Here is a 22,239-nt window from a genome sequence, read left to right on the forward strand (position 1 = left end):
TGGGTAGCACACATATTCTGAATGCTTTCAGAAGAATTCAAATTAGCCATTTTAATCTAGATTAATCTAGATTAATTTCAAGATTTAATCTAGATTAATCTAGATTAAAAAAATTAATCTATGCCCACCACTAATATATATATATATTAATTTAATTATTAAATTAAATTATACACTTTATTATTATTCGTATATTTTTTACACGCTACACAAACACAACTATGTATATTAAATATATTAAAATATATACAAAATACTACATATTATACTACATATTTGTAAAAAAAGAAATAAAAATTATTTTTTTCAGAATTTTAGAAATAAAGAGCATTTTTACAAATATTTTAGTAAATTATATATATATATATATATATATATATATATATATAATTATTAAATTATATACTTTAGTATTATTATTATATTTTTAATACACACTACACACAATTTTGTATATTAAATATATATTAAAATATATACAAAATACTACATATTATACTACATATTTGTAAAAAAAACAAAAACAAATAAAAATTATATTTGTTCAGATTTTTAAAAATTCTGAAATACTAAAAAAAATACTACTTGTAGTATTTGTAATCAAAAATTAAGTTTATAAAAATATCTTCACGGAACATGATATTTACATAATATCCTAATGATTTTTGGCATAAAAGAAAAATCAATAATTTTAACTCACACAATGTAGTTATAGCTTTTGCTATAAATATACCCTGTGCTACTTGGTCCAGGGTTGCAAATATGCCACTGCAAGCGTAATTACAATTATAATTGCAGCTCTAGATCCAAGTAAACTTTTAACAAGCTTCACCTGATGTTCTGAGCGACTCAGGACTCATCAGGTTTATTATTGCAGATGGTTGCGTTGTAAAGGGCGAGCGGCGTGTGTCGTGAGCGTAGCAGATATCGCGCAGGTGACGCTCGGCTTTGATGCAGCAGCAGAACAAAGCCACCTCGCCACACGGATCTATCCGCCGCCTGTTTACCAGCTTGTAAATCTCGAGTCTTTGTTCTCTGTGACGTTCGGGCTCAACATGCGGTGCATTATTCATGACGCTACACTACAGCTCAAACTTTATTTCAGCGTTTGAGAAGAGAATCAGATAAATTAGACCAAAAAACCCAACTGGAATGTCAGATATAGACGGATTCTGCTTATGCCTCTTTTTCTGTGATCGTATTATAGAGGATCTCTCGCCGTATTATGCCGAGAAAAACATCAGCGGGACCGTAACGCTTCCTTTCCACCTAATTAGCGCTGTGGAGGATGGTTTGAGGACGCGCCGGGCTAAATGATGCTCCTCCAGGGTGCATTAGAGGAGAGATTTTAATGACTGACACACACACAAAACATAAATCACAGCAGTTGATAGGGCTGAATCACACAGAATCTGTTTCTTCTTTTAATGAATGCAAAAACATGGCAAGAACACATCCAGGTCAGATATGTTTAGAAAATCAAAAGAAAAAGAGAAGATACAAATTACATTTTACATCAAATTAATAGTTTATGTAAAATAGATTCAACACAAAAATATTTAATAGAGTATGAAATATTTACAAATATTTAATATATAAAATATATAATCTTTATTATTTTTATATAAGACATTTATATTTTATTTAAAAAAATGGAAATGAAGCCTGTTTCTCATTAAACAATTTCTTTGACATTATGAAATTAAAAAATCTGATATTTTCAGATATTTCTGACATATTTAAAAAATTACCACATTGTTATACTGCATTTAATGTATATATATACATATATAATTAACTAGAGAGATAGTGTTTTGTAATTTTTTTTGCAAAATAAAAAATATATAAATTTAAAATAATATTAATATAATTATTAAATTATATAATTTATTATTATTATTACTATTATATTTTTAACACACACACACACACACACACACACACACACACACACACACACACACACACACACACACACACACACACACACAATTTTGTATATTAAATATATTTAAATATATAGAAAATACTACATATACTATAAATATTTTTAAATTAAGAAAAAAATCAGATATTTTTCAGATTTTTTATTTAGAAAATTACTACAGTATTTTTGTACTGCAGTTAATGTATATATGATTACATAGAGAGAGAATTTTTTTATATTTTACAAAATGTAAAAAAACATATATTTAAAATAATATTAATATAATTATAAAATTATTATTATTATTATTATAAATTAAAGTTATAGTACTTTGAATATTTTTAATATCTAGCATGATATTATTACTATTATTTTTTATACTAATACATGATTTTGTCTAAATTTTATTCAAAATTTGAAATAAAATATGTCACATTATTATTATTATTATTACTATAAAGTACAATGCAATATTATTTTATATTTTTATTGATTAAAATCTTTATTATTACTTATTATTATTATTAAAAAATGTATTATTGATACATATTTATTTATAATAATAATAATAATAATAAAAAACAATGCAACATTATTTTTTACAACCTATTGATTTATAATCTATTATTAATAATAATGTATTATTAATCTGATATTTTTTAGATTTATAATTTTTCTGACATATTTTAAAAATGACTACATTAGTGTATATATACATATATAAATAACTACATATATAAAGATGATTTTTTATATATTACAAAATATATACTGTATATATTTATAAAATTATATAATGTATTATTATTATTATTACTATTATTATGTTTTTACACACACACACACACACACACACACACACACACACACACACACACACACACACACACACACACACACACACACACACACACACACACACAATTTTGTATAATAAATATATTAAAATATATACAAAATACTACATATTATACTATATATTTGTAAAAAAATTAAGAAAATAAATATGATATTTTTATACAGTATTGTTATACAATGTATGTATGTATTTATATGTGTGTGTGTGTGTGTATATATATATATATATATATATATATATATATAACCATGGTGGGTATGACTTTTAAAAAAATATTTAAAATAATATTAATATAATAATTAAATTATATAATTCATTCTTTTTTTTTAAACACACACACACACACATTATTGCCATATTGTCATTTTGTGATAAGACTGGTCATACTGTCTTTCTCACCTATATACATGCATGTTTAGTGTTTATTATTTCAGGACTTCGAAAGAGGGTATTTTTGTGTGACCTTTTGAACTCTTGTGTGCAAACTGTCAAACCATGTTTTCAAGTGACTCTAATCTACTTTCCAAGAGTTTCCTGCCAAACTACAGGACAGTCAGTTTAAGTCTGAAGTGAAGCTGCGCTCCTTTGATAAACGCGTTTCAGCGCCTGCTTTCACGTTTCTATCGCTCGACTGCAAAAGAAGAAAACCCCCATCCAAACTCAATTATGTGAAGATTTTCACTATCTATTGGAGATGAATGGATGACACAGTTTGATGCTATTTCACAAATCCCATTTCAGGTCCTTCTAAAGGAGAAAAAAAACTCAAAAATGGAGTATAGCACACAAAACGTCAATCCCATGAGCAACGTGGGTGAAAGACTGTGAGTTGGACTGAAACATGAACACACGGCTAGAAGCTTTTCGCTTTTCTTTAAAGACATTCTTAAGGAAGAGTGGGCGTTATGACCAAAATCACAGTATGAGTCATTTACACCACGATATGTGGAGATTTAATGGAGTTACTCCATGTGTCGACTTGCTGTGTAAATACCGTAAAACAGTCCTACCACTGTTAGCTGTTTAAATATATCTACGGCGGGTTTGGCAAGCCAAGGTTATTTACATAGCACATTTCACATGTAGTAGTAATTCAGTAGTGCTTTTTATAAAGAAGAAGTAAAATAAAAGACAACATTAAAATTTAAATGATTAAAGAATAAGGAATAAAACAACAGAATAGTTCAAATAAATGAAAATGAATGAAAAAGCACACAGTAAAAATAAATAAAATAAAATTTTTGCCAATGAATGCATATGAGCTGATTAAAAATACTGCTGCTTCTAGTTGACAGCGGAAATACTATAAATTATTTTTGATACAATTATTTATTATTAATATTAATTTGTGCACATTTACGTTTTCACTTTATATTTTTGTAAAGACTAGAAGTTTAAATTCGTCTCTGTAAAATTTAAAATTGGAATATATATGATTAATATTACTATTATTATTATTATATTAAATATTAATACATTATTAACATTATTTATACTGTTCTTTTTTATAACAGTGGTACTTTTGTAACTACTATTCAATGACTATTTAGTGGTACTTTTTTAAAATGAAAAAGTTAAATAATGTTTAAATATATATATACATATATTATTGATGTATTATTTTGGCTGACTATAATTTGAGGAATTCTGTTTATAATAGACTATTATGTATAATAAAAATAACAACAATAATAATAAACAATGCTACATTAATTATACAAGCTACTGATTTATAATCTATTCTTAATAATAATGTATTATTTTTATTATTTAATATTACTATATTAGTAATATTATCTATAAATTATAATATAGATCTATATTTTTATTATTATTATTATAAATTCAGCTTATAACAAGCTATCGAGTGGTACATTTTAAAGTTATTGAATATAATATTTTATTTTTTTTAAATAATATTAATATATAGCATTATATAATTTTTTTATACTACTAATACATTATTTTAAATTTATTTGAAATGTTTAATAAAAAATGGCACATATTATTATTATTATTATTATTATTATTATTATTTGAAAGTACAATGCCATATTATTTAATATTTGTATTGCTTAATAGTGTATTATTATAATTTATTTTTATTATAAAATGTATTATTGATACATTATTATTATTTATAATAAAAATAACAACAACAATAATAATAAACAATGCAACATTAATTATACAACCTACTGGTTTATAATCTATTATCAATAATAATGTATTATTATTATTATTATTTAATATTACTATATTACTAATATTATCTATAAATTATAATATAGATCTATATTTTTATTATTATTATTATTATTATTATTATTATTATTATAAATTCAGCTTATAACAAGCTATCGAGTGGTACATTTTAAAGTTATTGAATATTATAATATTTTATTTTTAAAAATAATATTAATATATAGCATTATATTATTTTTTTATACTACTAATACATTATTTTGGCTAAAATTTATTTGAAATTTTAAATAAAAAATGGCACATATTATTATTATTATTATTATTATTATTATTATTATTATTATTATTATTATTTGAAAGTACAATGCCATATTTAATATTTGTATTGATTAATAGTGTATTATTATAATTTATTTTTTATTATAAAATGTATTATTGATACATTATTATATGATTTATAATCTATTATTATTATTTAATATTACTATATTACTAATATTATCTATAAATTATAATATAGATCTATATTTTTATTATTATTATTATTATTATTATTATTATTATAAATTCAGTTTATAACAAGCTATCGAGTGGTACATTTTAAAATGATTAACAATTTTCAAACTAATATATCATACTATTAATATATTATTTTGTCTAACTTTGTAGGAATTATCTTTAAAACAGGCTAAAAAGTGGTACGTTTTAAAATCTATATATTATTTTGAAAATAGCATCTTAATATATAGTTTATATATAATTTACTTTTTACTTTTCAGTAGCATTCACTATATAATTTGACGCTTTGAATTAAGGCTTTTGACTAAGAAGTTTATTTCCAATGTCCAATATATTGCATAGAGGTTTGTTAGACTGAAACCCAAAATTTCAGCTGAATTGCAGTACGAACAATACAGCAGATTCTGTAGCGTCACGCCGCCCTTTTCTCAACCCTTCACACTTTGTGGAAAGGCACAGATGGACGCAGGGCGAAAACGTCTGGGGCGACAAATCGTTAACACGTGTAGCCATGTGCCACTGTAACGTGGGTCAAAATCCGTAGGCGAACAGCTGCTGTCAGCGGCAGAAGTGACCGGTGACGGAGAGGTCAAAGCCAATCTATGGCCAAAACAGATTTGTGCTTAAAAATAATACAAGCAAAAAAAAACAAAGCCTCGCATCTCACAGCTTAGCCGCGCATTATCGGCCGTCTGGGGCGTTTTTTTCTCACTGGGCCGCTTTAAACGTGACATTTGCGGCGTGGTTCCTCTCCGGGTCAGATGGCGTGATAATCTAGGCCTGCGATGCTCAGGCGCTCGCTCAGTGGTCTGTCTTCTTCCCTGCGAAGCGAAGCTCAACCTCTTTTCTGTCCTCGCCAGGCTTATTTGCACCTCTGTTCTCTCTGGCTGTTAGAAAAAGCCCTGGGCTCTTGGCAATAATGTTATAATAATATTGAATATAATAATATTTTATTTTGAAAATAAAATTGATATGTAGCATTATATTATTACTATTTTTATACTAATAATACATTATTTTGGCTAGAATTTATTTGAAATTTAAAATAAAAATGGCACATTATATTACTATTATTATTATTATTATTATTATTATTATTAGTAGTAGTAATTTTATTAATATTATTATTATTCATTATTATTATTATAAAATGAATATACATTAATAATAATAATAATAATACAAATAAAATGCAACATTATTTAACAACCTATTGATTTATAATCTATTTCTGATAATGCATTATTTTATTTTCTAAAATGTACTATATTAGTAACATTTATAAATTAAAATATAAATCTGAGGTTGTATTATTATTAGTATTATTAATAATAATAAACAATGCAACATTAATTATACAACCTATTGATTTATAATCTATTATTAATAATAATGTATTATTATTACTATTAATTAAAAGTACAATAGTAGTAAATAATAAACAATTTATTATTATTATTTTAAATTAAATTTATAATATATATATTTTTAAATAATATTAATATCTAGCATTATATTATTACTATTAGTTTTTATACTAATAATAACACATTATTTTGGCTAAAACTTATTTGAAATGTTAAATAAAATTGTCACATATTATTATTATTATTATTATTATTATTATTATTATTATTATTATTATTAGAAAGTACACTGCAATATTATTTTTTTATTTTTATAGATGAATCACTTCATTATTATTATTATTATGGTAAAATGTATTATTGACACATTATATTATTATAATTCATAACAATAATAACAATTTAATAATTATTAAAGAATAAATAATAATTTATTATTATTATTATTATTATTATTATTATTATTATTATTATTATTATAATAAATTAAATGTATAATATTTTATTTTGGAAATTATATTAATATCTAGCAATATATTATTACTATTAGTTTTTATACTAATAATACATTATTTTGGCTAAACTTGATTTGAAATTTAAAATAAAAATTGTCACATATTATTATTATTATTATTACTATTATTAGAAAGTACAATGCAATATTATTTTAGATTTTTATTAATTAATAATTGTATTATTATTATTATTATTTAAAAGTACAATAGTAGTAATATTATCTATAAATTATAATAAACATATATAAATTATTATTTAAATAATAAATAATTTATTATTATTATTATTATAAATTAAATGTATAATATTTTATTTTGATATATTATCAATTATTATATATTATTTTGGCTAAAATGTAAAAATTGTCACATATTATTACTTTTATTATTAGAAAGTACAATCCAATATTATTTTATATTTTTCAATAATAATTTTATTATTATTATTAATTATTATTATTACTATAAAATGTATTATTGATACATTACATTATTATTATTCATAATAATAATAATAATAATAATAATAAACAATGCAAGTTAATGCGAGTTATATTCTACTATTAATAATAACTGATGGCGTGATAATCTGGGGCAGCGATGCTCAGGCGCTCGCTCTGCAGTTTGTCGTCTTCCCTGTGAAGCGAAGCTTGACCTCTTTTCTGTCCTCGCCAGGATTATTTGCACCTCTGTTCTCTCTGGCTGTTAGAAAAAGCCCTGGGCTCTTGGCAGTAATGTTGTCTTTTATACTTTGCAGCATAAAGCCTGCACTAATGATTCACGACTCTAATCCATATGACAGAGTCCATTCAGAAGAGCAGGATTTGGACACAGACTGACGCTCACAAATCGAACAGCTGTGAAGCGCCGGAGTGGGATGAAAACTCTTGGGGAAAATGTGAGCATCAAAACCACAGACTACTAGACATGAGTCAAGCCGTACGAACATGAGTAAAATACAGAGATTGAATTAAACATGGCAAAAAACATGCCTGTTGTCTAGTTACCTATACCTAAATATCCTCAAAATTATATTGAAAATATATATATATATATATATATATATATATGTGTGTGTGTGTGTGTGTGTGTGTGTGTGTATAATGACTTACTTTCTTCAGCAGAACATAAAAGGAGAAATGTTAATGTACTGGATTGTTGTTATTGTAACAGTACAATATTATTTTTTATTTATTGCTCTATAAAAATAATAATAATAATAATTATTATTATTATTATTTAAAAGTACAATGCAACATTAATAATATTATTTATAGCTAGTAATAATAATAAAACATCACAATAATAATAATAATAATAATTATTATTATTATTATTATTATTAGTAGTAGTAGTAGTAGTAGTAGTACACCATAATAGTTATAATATAAAAAATTTAAATGCAACATAATATTATTTACTGATTAATAATTTATTAGAAATAATTTATTATAATTATTATTAAAAGTACAATAGTAATATTATTATTTATTGTTCTATAAATAATTATTAAAAATTTGAATGCAACATTAATATTATTTATTGATTTATAATATATTATAAAATTATTATTACTGTTGTTGTTGTTGTTATAATTATTAATATTTCAAAGTATTATATATTGATCTATAAATAATAAAAATAATAATTCAAAATTACAATGCAACATTATTAATATTATTTATTGATAGTAATAATAATAATAATAATAATAATTATTATTATAATTATTATAACTACAATTTTTAATTATTAATAAAAAATTACAATGTAACTTTAATAATATTATTTATTGATTTATAATTTATTATTATTCCACTATCAAGTATAATAGTAATATTATTTATTGATATTTAAATAATAATAATAATAATAATAATAATAATAATAATAATAATAATTATTATTATTATTCAAAAGTACAATGCAACATGAATAATATTATTTACTGATTTATTAACTGATTTATTATTAATCATTTATTAATATTATTCAAAAGTACAATAGTATTATTAATATTTATTGATTTATAAATTATTAAAGTAAAATAATAATAATAATAATAATAATAATAATAATAATAATTACTTGATAATAAAAACAACTTTAATAATATTATTTATTGATTTATTATTACTATTATTATTATTATTATTATTATTATTATTCAGAAGTATATTAGTAATATTATTTATTTGATTTATAAATAATAATAATAATAATAATAATAATAATAATAATTAGTATTATTCAAAAGCACAATAGTATTGAGTATATTTATTGATTTATAAATTATTTTTTATTACTTAAAAATGCAATGCAACAATAATATTAATTATTGATGTATTAATATTCATTATTATTATTATTATTAAAAGTACAATATTAATGATATTATCTATTATTTGATCATTTTTAATAATAATATTTAAATAAAAAATAGAATTCTTAAATCATAGTACAGTAGGTGTCTTTGTATGTGGTTGTTAATTACAGTAAAGCAAGTGCATGTAAAGTGAACTTATCATGTTCCAAATACATGTAGTTTTTCCTTTCTAAAAACAAGAGAAAACCACAGACGAAACACATGATTTTTCTCAGCAATGCTCCCAAACAGCAGGAGTTGAGAATAGCAATGGATCTGTGGCTTATTCCTGCTTCTGCTGAATTCAGTCCATCACTGTGTTCTCACACAAAGGCCTGCAAACGCCAGCCGTCAAGTGAAGCAAAGTACTGCGTTTGATAGTCTCTCGCCGGAGAGATGCAGGTCTCAGTGCTACAGTCTGATTCTGATGCTGAACACACTGTGATTGCTGCGTCAATCAGCAGCTCTTTCACATTGCTTATTCCCTGCGTTCACTACTAGTCAACAACCCGCTGACGGACACAGATCGATGGCTCAGCCGGCCATTTCGCCGCATCCTGTGTTGCGTTTACAATTGGGCGGAAATGTGGGCTGAACCGAGCCGATACTCCGCAGGAGAGCATCAACGTGGCAGCTGTCTGTCGCAGCGGATCTGACAGCTCCGGCTCCCGCGGCGCGTCCGCTTCACCGAGGTGTTGACAAACGTAGTCGTGGTGGAGGAAGAACAGGCTCCGTTTGTGCTGTTTGCACATTGCTAATTAGCCCGCTGAGAGACTCGCTGCAGATCATTCGACTTTCCAGACTAAAACAAGAGCTGAATTCGATTGAGTTCGTTAGGAAAGGCAATTAAACGGCCGGCAGCCGCATCGATCATACTGTAAGTTACGCTCAAGCAGATGTCACTTCAGAGTCTCCTGACAGTTCAGGTCATCAGGAACGCTTTGGGTCTGAAAACATAACAAGCGTGGGATTGAACTACGGCTCTATGATTTTCACAGATGGAATTGAAGAATCTAGTGATAAAAATGAATTTTGCTGTACAAATTTAGGTATTTTACTGATTTTGAACACAAAAAAGATATTTTGAAAAATGTTGGTAAGTATGTAGTTGCTGGTAGCCATTATTTAATTTATGAATACATTGTTTTTGTGAATATAATTATGAATTATTTGAGTAAAATTTATGAAACCATTCAAATGGAGTTCTAAAAAAAATAATAATAAGTCAATTAATGCCTTGATTTTATGCGTTCATTAAATACATTAACACACAGAAAGAAAGAAAAAACACTGCATAGGCCCTATTAGTGTAAAAAAAAATATAAATTAGGTTGTTTTTATGAATAGTCCTAAAATAGTCCTAAAAATATAGATAGAAAATAAAGAATTTTGTATAAATAAATAAATAAAATTAGTAATTTATGCCTTAATTTTATGCGTTCATTAAATACATTAACACACAGAAAGAAAGAAAAAACATTGCATAGGCCCTATTAGTCTAAAATTAATAAATTAGGTTGTTTTTATGAAACCCAGGGAAACAAAAAAAAAACACAGAAAAATGCTGAATTTTGAAAAAAATAAAAAATAATAATAATAATAATAATAAATAAAATAAAAAATACATTAACACACAACATTTTTAACCAACTAAAAAAAAAAACTAAAAAAAAAACATTGCTTAGAGCCCTATTAGTGTTAGAAATAAATAAATTCATAAAATAAGTTTGTTTTTATTAATACAATTAATTTGACTTTTTGATTATTAAAGTTTAATTAAATCATTAAATTAAAATCTACAAAATTTGAAAGAACAACAACAAAATAATAATAATAATAAAAATAAATAAATAAATAAATAAATAAAATCCAGAACATTTCATCGGACCCTATTAGTTTAAAAATTAATAAATTAAGTTGTTTTTATGAATATAATTATTTGACTTATTGATTATTAAAATTTAATGAAACAATTAAAATAGAGTCAGAAAATAGAAACAGAAATTTAAGAATTTTGTAAAAAGAAATAAATCAAATTAGTGAATAATGCCTTCATTTTATGCCTTCAGAATTAACACACAAAAAGAAAAAAAAACTTGCATAGGCCCTGTTAGTGTAAAAAATTATAAATGAATTTGTTTTTATGAATACAATTATTTGACTTTTTGATTATTAAAATGTATGAAACCAGTCCAGAAAAATAAAGACTTTTGTAAAAAAAATAAATCAATTAAATACATTAACACAGAAAGGAAAAAAAACAATGCATAGGTCCTATTAGTGTAAGAAAAATGATAAATTAGGTCGTTTTTTATGAATATAAATAATTTGAGTTTTTGATTATGCAAATTTAATGAAACCAAAATTTGTAAATAACATAATAAATAAATAAATAAATAAAATAAAACCAAAACACTTCATAGCACCCTAATAGTGTAAAAAGTAATAAATTAAGTTGTTTTTATGACCATAATTATTTGACTTTGATCATTAAAAATTTATGAAACCATTAAAATTGAGCCCAGATAAATTAAACAGAAAATGAGAAATAAAAAAATAAAAAAAACGTAACTGTTGTTAAACTGTAAAAGTTGCATGATTAATCAGACATGCTTCTTGATTACTAAAGGTTTATTTAACCATTAAAGAGTCCAGAAAAAACTAAAACCAAAAAATGCAATATATAGAAACAAAGAAACTTCATATTGCTCTAGACTGAACATTGCATTGCAAAAAGCAACACGCTCATGCAGAGTCTCATGCATCCTTGAGTCTTTCGCTCTGAATGAACGGCAGCATGTGTGCCGGGCGTGACGCCCAAGCATCACTCGTCCCCCATTAGCAGCTCAGTGAGGCTGCAACACCACACCGCGCTGCCAACGCTGTCACCGGTCGACGTGTCGGGTCTTTCACGGATCACATGACTTCTGTACAGTGACAGCAGGAGGAAAACAACCCCGCTGACAGTAGCCTCAGGGAGTAACACTAAAACTAGCAAAATGACTAACTTAACTATAACAAGCTACTATTACCAACGTGTAGAGATAAAACACAGCGCTGGCCTAAAGTCAGACTACAGCTGAGCAGACTGAGACCAAAATGAACACACTCTGTCGCTGACAATTTCAAATGAATCAGTTTGTTTGGTTCAAATGATTCACTATCGGCAACAACTCTCCACAGACGCCTCTCATTTAGAGAGAAGCATGTTGGGAAGACAAAGCAGCCTTTCATGTACATCTATTAGATAAGTTGACCTGATTAACCTGAGCACTGTAATGTTTGTTTTCAAAGAGATGAGGTGTCGGCTCAGATTAACGAGCGCTTGGTTTAAACAGAAGGATCTATAAGAGAGCGGTCTGGCTTGAGCTCTGTAGAATCGTTTCATCCAGCAGCTTTGAAATCATACCCTCCCACTGATGCTCAAATGAGTCTTTTATGATGCTGGTCTACAGGAGATTCAAACAATCACAGCATAATGTATGAAAACCAAAACACTGCAAGATGGACTGATTGATAGAGATAGATAGATGGATGGACAAAGAGAATGACAGATACACTGAATGACAAAATGATAAATGGAACACTAGATAGATGGAACAAAAGAATGATGGATGGACGGATGGAATGATGTATGATGGGTGGATGGAATGATACAATGATGGAAGGATGGATGTATGGAATGATAGAATGATGGCTTGATGGATGGATGGAATGATTGATGGATGATGGGTGGATGGATGGATGGAATGATACAATGATGGAAGGATGGATGTATGGAATGATAGAATGATGGATGGATTGATGATGGAGAGATGGATAGAACGATAGAATGATGGATGGACAAATGGAATGATGTATGATGGGTAGATGGAATGATACAATGACGGAAGGATGGATGTATGGAATGATGGCTTGATGGATGGATGGAATGATAGAATGATGGCTTGATGGATGGATGGAATGATGGATGGATGATGGGTGGATGGATGGATGGAATGATACAATGATGGATGGATTGATGATGGAGAGATGGATAGAACGATAGAATGATGGATGGACAGATGGAATGATGGATGGATGCATGGAATGACAGAATGATGGATGGAATGATAGATGGATGGATGGAACGATATTGTAATGGAAGGATGAATGTATGGAAGACAGAATGATGGCTTGATGGAATGATGGATGGATGTATGGATAATGGGTGGATGTATGGATGGAATGATACAATGATGGAAGGATGGATGTATGGAATGATAGAATTATGGATGGATTGATGATGGATAGATGGATAGAATGAAAGAATGATGGATGGACAGATGATGGATGCATGGAATGACAATGATGGATGGAATGATAGATGGATGGATGGAACGATATAGTAATGGAAGTATGAATGGAAGACAGAATGATGGATGGAGGGCTTGATGGAATGATGGATAGATGCATGATGGGTGAATGGATGTATAAATGGAACGATACAATGATGGAAGGATGATGTATGGAATGAAAGAATGATGGATAGACAGATGGATGGATGGAAGGTTCGATGGATGGAACGATACAATGATGGAAGGATGGATGTATGGAACGACAGAATGATGGATAGACAGATGGATGGATGGAAGGATGGAATGATAGAATGATGGATGGATGGAATGATTGATGATTGAATGGCAGAATGATGATGGATGGATGGAACAACAGAATGATGGATGGATGGATGACTGGATGGATGGATGGATGGAATAATAGAATGATGGATAGATGGAATGGAAGAATGATGAATGGATGGCTGGCTGGATGATTGGATTGATAGGTGTATGGATAGAATAATAGAATGATGGAAGGATGGATGTATGGAAGACAGAATGATGGATGGATGGAATGAGAGAATGATAGATGGACGGATGGATAGATGAAATGATGGAATGACAGAATGATGGATGGATGGAAATGATAGAATGATGGATGGAACGATAGAATGATTGATGGATAAATGATGGATGGAACAGAATGATGGATAGATGAAATGATGGATGGATGGATGGAATGATAGAATGGTGGGTGGATGGATGGATGGAATGATAGAATGGTGGGTGGATGGATGGATGGAATGATGGAATGATAGAATGGTGGATGGATGGATGGATAAATGGATGGATGGACAGATAGAACGATGAATGAATTGTTCTAATTGTTAGATAGATGTATTCCATGTCTCTGGAGTGTGTGGTAGTGGTAGTGAGTCGTGTATCAGGATAAGCCTGAGGGATTATCAGTCCACACTGCGTCTCTCTTTACTCTCTAGTCATGCAGAACACTACCCATAATTAACCTCCCTTAAAGGACAGAGGAAGAAGAAAAACCTGGACAAAGTTAAAAGGGTCGCCACATGTCTGACTGAGCCACATCTTCCTTCTTCAGGGAGAACGAGAGACATAAAAAGAAAGAAAGTGGAACGACACCGCCGGAAAATGAAAGAAAAGCAGTGTGCAGTATTTTAATCAGATGATTTTTTTAGAAGCAGTGCCACTGTCAGAGGAGAAGTGTCTTAAAATATAACCCTTAAAATGCTGTCTAGGACTGGGTTTCGGCTATTTTTGACAGACAAATGTACATTTTGTGTTTTTTTTTTAATGTTTTACTTCACTGGAATGAAACAAAACATGGTACCGGTTTTAGCACTTGCAATATGAACATATGCAAATGATTCAAAAAGGTTAAATGGTCCTGTGCGCAGTCTTAAGTGCTTCACCGGTGACTATTTTAAGATCACTGCAGTTCAGACCTTAAAGTAAATTGGCCATAAAAACAAACCTCTGCTCCACAAAGCCCCAGAGACATTGACACCGCATTTGTGCAGCATGGTGTAAGCGCTCATCATGAGTGCTTCATCAGGACGCCACTCCAGATCTCGACTCTCTGATTTGGCCTGATTAATGTCATTAAGCCGACATGATTGCACAGTAAGAACACTCAGAAGCGGAGGTAAACAAATCAATTTCTGAATCTGACAGAAACACACCCTCAACTTCAGACTCATCAAAGAGGAGAAATATCGGAGTTCACCGCAGGATGTGTCAGTATGATGATGGATGGTGCTGAGAGTAAAGGGCAGCCTTCGATCCGAGTCGCTCCAGTGATGAGGAAAACATCTAGTGGGCTGTTTTGTTCATAAACTACTCATTATGTACAAAACTCCTTATAAAATGACTGTTTTCTTTTGTGTACTGATTTATTTCATGTTGAAATACAAAGTTTTAATGGTAACCAAAAATATTCCATTAGAACTGCATTTCTAAATCTACAAATGTACAATGTAAATTCTATATTTACTAATGCATTTTTAAGATCTAAAGTTGTTTTGTTAATACTACTTAATATACCCAAGCTAACATCAGCAATTGTACTACTGTCAATTGTATTGTTACATTTAAATGCATACATTTTTTATAATATAAAGTATACTAAATATATTATAAAGTTGTATATATATATATATATATATATATATATATATATATATATATATATATACACACACACACACACACACACACACACACACACACACACACACATTTCTTTAACAATTTTTTTATAATATCTACTATATATACATATATAGTTTGTTTATACATTTTTATAACATTTTGTTTAATATATTGTAGTTTTATTAACTAGCTAATGCAACTAATGTTAACTTATTGTAAAGTGTTATTTAAATTTATATATGTTTTTTATATTTTTAATAAAAAAAAAAAAATATATATATATATATATATATATATGTGTGTGTGTGTGTGTATTGAAGTTTTTCATGTTTAAAAAAATTTAATTCAAGTTTTAATTTATACATTTGTTTTATATATTGTAAATATATTAAATTACAATAAAATAATAAATTATGATATATGTATTAAATTATTTTAATAAGATAGTAATTAATATTTACTGTTTTTTAATGTTACATTACATAAAAAATATAATAAAATAAATAATAATAATAATAAATATTATAGCATACTGTACCAAAAATAAAATTATAATATGTGTGTATATTAAAGTTATTTTAATATTATAGATATGATCAAATATATACTGTTTTATTTTTTTTATATTTTACTTACATCACGTTACCAAAATACATTATAACATTAACATTTTGTAACATATGTTAAAATATAATCTTTATTTTATTTCATGTATTTTATTTCAATTTTATGTATATACTTATTTATTTATCCCAGAAGAGAAATAATGGAAATCGTATAAGTGCATAAATGTGTTTAAGTAAATTTAGTCATTTATATAACTGAATATGCATATATAAACTAATATATATAACTGAAGTGAAAACGGTGATAAACATTGATAAACAGTTCACCAAGTAAAACGCTTCGCAGGGAATTCTGGGAATTCATTTAGTTTGCATTTACTTCCATCCTCATCAACTCAACACAAACAACTAAGATTTAAACAAGGGCCCTCAAATGTAATTACACACATACACACACACACACACACACACACACACACACACACACACACACACACACACACACACACACACACACACAGGATAACTGGACAAGTAATGTCATTATCTTGCTTTGTTTCCATTAGAGTTCAGGCGCTGTGTGTTTCTATAAAAACACTAATTAATCGTCTCTTCAGGCCCATGACCCCAGAGGTCTGTCTTGTTTACTTGCTGTCGAGCTGTTGGAGAACTTATCAGACCTTCTAATATAAACACTCACTGCAGAGGGCCAAAAGAAGGCAACTTGCCTCGCCCTTCTCCAAAATTTACAACATCTCACAGCGAAAATGAGGCAGACAGCGAGCCAAATCAATGCTCTGATGCATTACGGTGGAGGCGGACAGCATGACCAAACTCTTATATCACACAGAAATTCTAAGCAATAAATCGCAAGTTATTTTTGCTGGAAAATTTAAACCCAAAAATGTGACCCTGGAACACAAAATCAGTCTTAAGTAGCACTGGTATATAGCCAAAAACACGTCGTGACAAAAATCATTAGGATATTAAGTATATTAAGTAAAGACCCTGTTCCATGAACATATTTTACAAAATTTCTACCATAAATATATCAAAACTTAATTTGTTATTAGTAATATGCATTGCTAAGAACTTCATTTGGACAACTTTAAAGGTGTTTTCTCAATATTTTGATTTTTTTTTTGCGCTTACGGATTCCAGATTTTCAAATAGTTGCATCTCGGCCACATATTGTCCTATACTATCGATAAAAAGCTTATTTATTTAGATTCAGACTATGTATACATCTCAATTTTGTGGTCTAGGGTCACAAATGTTACATAATACAGTACTCTTCACAAGTTTGATTTTTAAATGTTTTAAAAGTTTCTTCTGCTCATCAAAGCTGCATTTATTTGATTAAAAATACAGTAAAAACTGTAAAATTCTGAAATATTATTACAATTTCAAAGAATTGCTTTCTATATGGATGTATTTTAAAACGGAATTTATTTGCGCGACGCAAAGCTGAATTTTTAGCATCATTGCTTCAGTGATCCTTCAGAAATCATTCTAATATTCTAATTTGCTGCTTATTATCAATGTTAAAACCACTTGTTGCTGCTTAATACACTGTTAAAACATTTGTGCGGATTCTTTGATGAACAGAAAGTTCAAAAGAACAGCATTTATTTGAAATAGAAATATTCTGTAGCATTATAAAAGTCTTTAATGTCACTTTTGATCAATTTAATGCATATTTGCTTAATAAAAGCATTCATTTTTAATGGTAGTATATGGTTTTCACTAAAATATGAAGCAGCACAAGTGTTTTCAACATTGATAATAATCAGAAATGTTTCTTGAGCAGCAAATCAGCATATTAGAATGATTTCTGAAGGATCATTTCACACTGAAGACTAAAGTAATGATGCTGAAAATTCAGCTTTGATCATAGAAATAAATTACAATTTAGCAGATATTCACGCAGAAAAGAGCTTTTTAAAACTGCAATATTATTTCAGAATTTTACTGAATTTGATGTATTTTTAAGCGCATAAATGCAGCCATGGTGTGCATAAGAAACTTATTACTTTTTTTTTTTTACTTTACCAATGCCAGGTATTTCATCTCAATCAAAAGATCAGATTTAATGCAGAAAAAAAAGTTACATAATACAGTAATCTTCACAAGTTTGATTTTTAAATGTTTTAAAAGTTTCTTCTGCTCATCAAGGCTGCATTTATTTGATTAAAAATACAGTAAAATCTGTAAAATTCTGAAATATTATTACAATGTCAAAGAATTGTTTTCTATGTGGATGTATTTTAAAACTGAATTTATTTGTGCGACGCAAAGCTGAATTTTCAGCATCATTACTGCAGTCTTCAGCATCATATGAAATCTTTCAGAAATCTTCAGAAATCTTTCTAATATGCTGATTTGCTGTTTATTTTCAATGTTAAAACTACTTTTTGCTGCTTAATAATTTGTTAAAACATTTTTCCGGATTATTTGATGAATAGAAAGTTCAAAAGAACAGCATTTATTCGAAATAGAAATATTTTGTAACATTATAAAAGTCTTTAATGTCACTTTTAATCAATTCAATGTATATTTGCATTATAAAAGCATTCATTTCTAATAGCAATATATCATGCTTCACAAAAATACTGGGCAGCACAACTGTTTTTAACATTGATAATGTTTCTTGAACAGCAAATCAGCATATTAGAATGATTTCTGAAGGATCATGTGACATTGAATACTAAAGTAATGATGCTGAAAATTCGTCTTTGATCACAGGAATAAATTACATTTTAATATATATTCACATAGAAACCAGTTATTTTAAACTGCAATATTATGTCAGAATTTTACTGAATTTATTGTATTTTTAAGCACATAAATGCAGTCATGGTGTGCATTAAAGTCTTTTATTATTCCTTTTTTTTCCCCTTAACAAAATACAGGTATTTCACCTCACTATTTTTCTTTATCATTTAGAACTTCCTACATATCAAAATATCACATTTGATGCAGAAAAACTAAATCTAGACCCCATGTAACCACCCAGTCCTGCATTATGGCTATTAAGTGATTTTGGAGACAGAGCCATGAGGGACATCACAACAAATGTGTCACGGTCCTTTTGTTCGGCTCGTTTCCCATCTCAACCTCTTATTTCTAGGTTGCCATAGTAACACAAGAGTCATGCACTGCAGTCAACAGCATTTTCCAAACTAAACAAATCTTCCGACAGCATTTCAGCCGTTTCTCCTTGACCCAAAACCAAGCACGAATTTCAGCTCAGGCGGCAACAATTGACATTCATTTCAAGATAAAAGCTGTGGCAAGTTGCATGTTGGCGTAACATTCACATCAAATTAAATTAATATTGAAGTCGTTAATGTCACTTTGGCATTGTGTTTTTTAGTCGTGCAAACACACCGGTCTCTTATGAGACAGTTGCAAATGTCACAGGCTTGCGAGACGTTTTCCTCAGATAATTTTGTTACAGAAAGACAAGTCACAAACACCTCAGCATTGGCTGAGTTGATGTAATCAACTGATTCTGGCAGGCAAATCGTTCCACAGATGATCCGTTTGGATGAGCTATAGACACGTCTTGGCATTCGGGTGCATCAGCTGGCAGACTGCAACAGCATTTTCATAAATCTTGGTCATAAAACACGCGCAATTATGATTCGAAATGATCATTTCTTCAGAACACGAGGACTGAGTTGACTGCTAAGTATCCTAGCTGTGAAAACATCATTAATGAAGAGTTGAACACTTACATGTCGCACACTAATGGCACTTTAAGGAATATTTCAGCCAAAAATGAAAATTTGCTCAAAATGGAGTCACTCTAAAGCCATCCAAGATGTAGATGAGTTTGTTTCTTCAACAGATTTGAAGAAATGCAGCATTCCATCATTTGCTTACCAATGGATGTGAATGGGTGCCGTCAGACTGAGAGTCCAAACAGCTGATAAAAACATCACAATAATCCACAATTAATCCACGCGACTCCAGTCCATCAATTAACATCTTGAGAAACCAAAACCTGTGTGTTTATAAGACAAAAACCTAAAACATTATATTATAAATTATAATACTGCTTTATCCAGTGAAAAAGCCCATCTCCTGTTGTCTCTCACATCAAAATCCAACCACAAATAAACAAATCAAAGCTGTTTTGTCTTGCAAATGGTGCTTGATCTGTGTAGATTTGTCTCCTGATTCAGACCAGACCACTTTTTCACCAAAGGAAACATTATTTTGGATTACAGACTCACATTTTAGCAGGAAGCAATAGTTTTGAAGTTAAAAATGTCTTAATGATGGATTTGTTTCTTACAAACACACAGTTTTTGGCTTCTCAAGATGTTAACTGATGGACTGGAGTGGTGTGGATTACTTGTGGATTATTGTGATGTTTTTATCAGCTGTTTGGACTCTCATTCTGACGGCACCCATTCACATCTATTGGTGAGCAAGTGATGTAATGCTATGTTTCTCCAAATCTGATGAAGAAACAAAATCATCTGCATCTTTGGTGGCCAAACAAAGGGTACATTTGCAAAGGAAGGGTACAGTTGAGGTCAAAAGTATACATCCCCATTTCAGAATCTGCAAAATGTTAATTATTTTACCAAAATCATGCAAAGGGATCATACAAAATGCATGTTAATGTTTATTTAGTACTGATCTGAATAAAATATTTCACATTAGATTTTCACATAAGATGTTTACATATAGTCCACGACAGAAAATAGTTGAATTTAATTTTAAAAAATGACCCCGTTCAAAAGTTTGATTTTCAGTGAAAGTGATTTTCAATACTGTGTTGTTACCGGAATGATCCACAGCTGTGTTTTTTTATATAGTGATAGTTGTTCATGAGTCACTTGTTTGTCCTGAACAGTTAAACTGTCTGCTGTTCTTCAGAAAACTCCTTTTGCTCCCACAAATTCTTTGGTTTTCCAGCATTTTTTTGTGTAACAACAATGACTGAATGATTTTGAGATCCATCTTTTCACACTGAGGACAACTGAGGGACTCAAATGCAACTATTAGAGAAGGTTCAAACGCTCACTGATGAAGGAAAAACCATGCATTAAGAGCCGGAGGGTGAAAACTTTTGGAATTTGAAGATCAGGGTAAATTTAACTTATTTTGTCTTCTGGGAAACAACTATCTTCTGCAGCTTCTGAAGGGCAGTGCTAAATGAACAAACAAAAAAAAAGGATATTTAGGCAAAGTAAGAAAAATGTACACATCTTCATTCTGTTCAAAAGTTTTCACCCCCCGGCTCTTAATGCATGTTTTTTCCTTCTGGAGCATCAATGAGCCTTTGAACCTTCTGTAATAGTTGCATATGAGTCCCTCAGTTGTCCTCAATGTGAAAAGATGGATCTCAAAATCAATTAGCCATTGTTAATTAGCCACCTGAAGGATTTTTCTAAAG

The 22,239-nt window shown here is 28.6% G+C and overlaps 1 protein-coding gene across 1 annotated transcript in view; it reads right to left on the bottom strand.

Moving 5' to 3' along the window:
- The window catches only part of LOC141342476 (mannosyl-oligosaccharide 1,2-alpha-mannosidase IA), a 308,562-nt gene that overhangs the window by 18,247 nt on the left and 268,076 nt on the right, over positions 1 to 22,239 (bottom strand). Inside the window, exons 5-8 of the mRNA XM_073846931.1 lie at positions 15,792 to 15,929; positions 15,584 to 15,698; positions 10,275 to 10,439; positions 10,087 to 10,187 (exon numbers count right to left, since the gene is read on the bottom strand). Of these exons, the coding sequence (XP_073703032.1) occupies positions 10,087 to 10,187; positions 10,275 to 10,439; positions 15,584 to 15,698; positions 15,792 to 15,929 (519 nt within the window). The remainder of the gene's footprint in view (positions 1 to 10,086; positions 10,188 to 10,274; positions 10,440 to 15,583; positions 15,699 to 15,791; positions 15,930 to 22,239) is intronic.

This window comes from Garra rufa, chromosome 9, assembly GCF_049309525.1.
Source record: "Garra rufa chromosome 9, GarRuf1.0, whole genome shotgun sequence".
Lineage (NCBI taxonomy): Eukaryota > Metazoa > Chordata > Actinopteri > Cypriniformes > Cyprinidae > Garra > Garra rufa.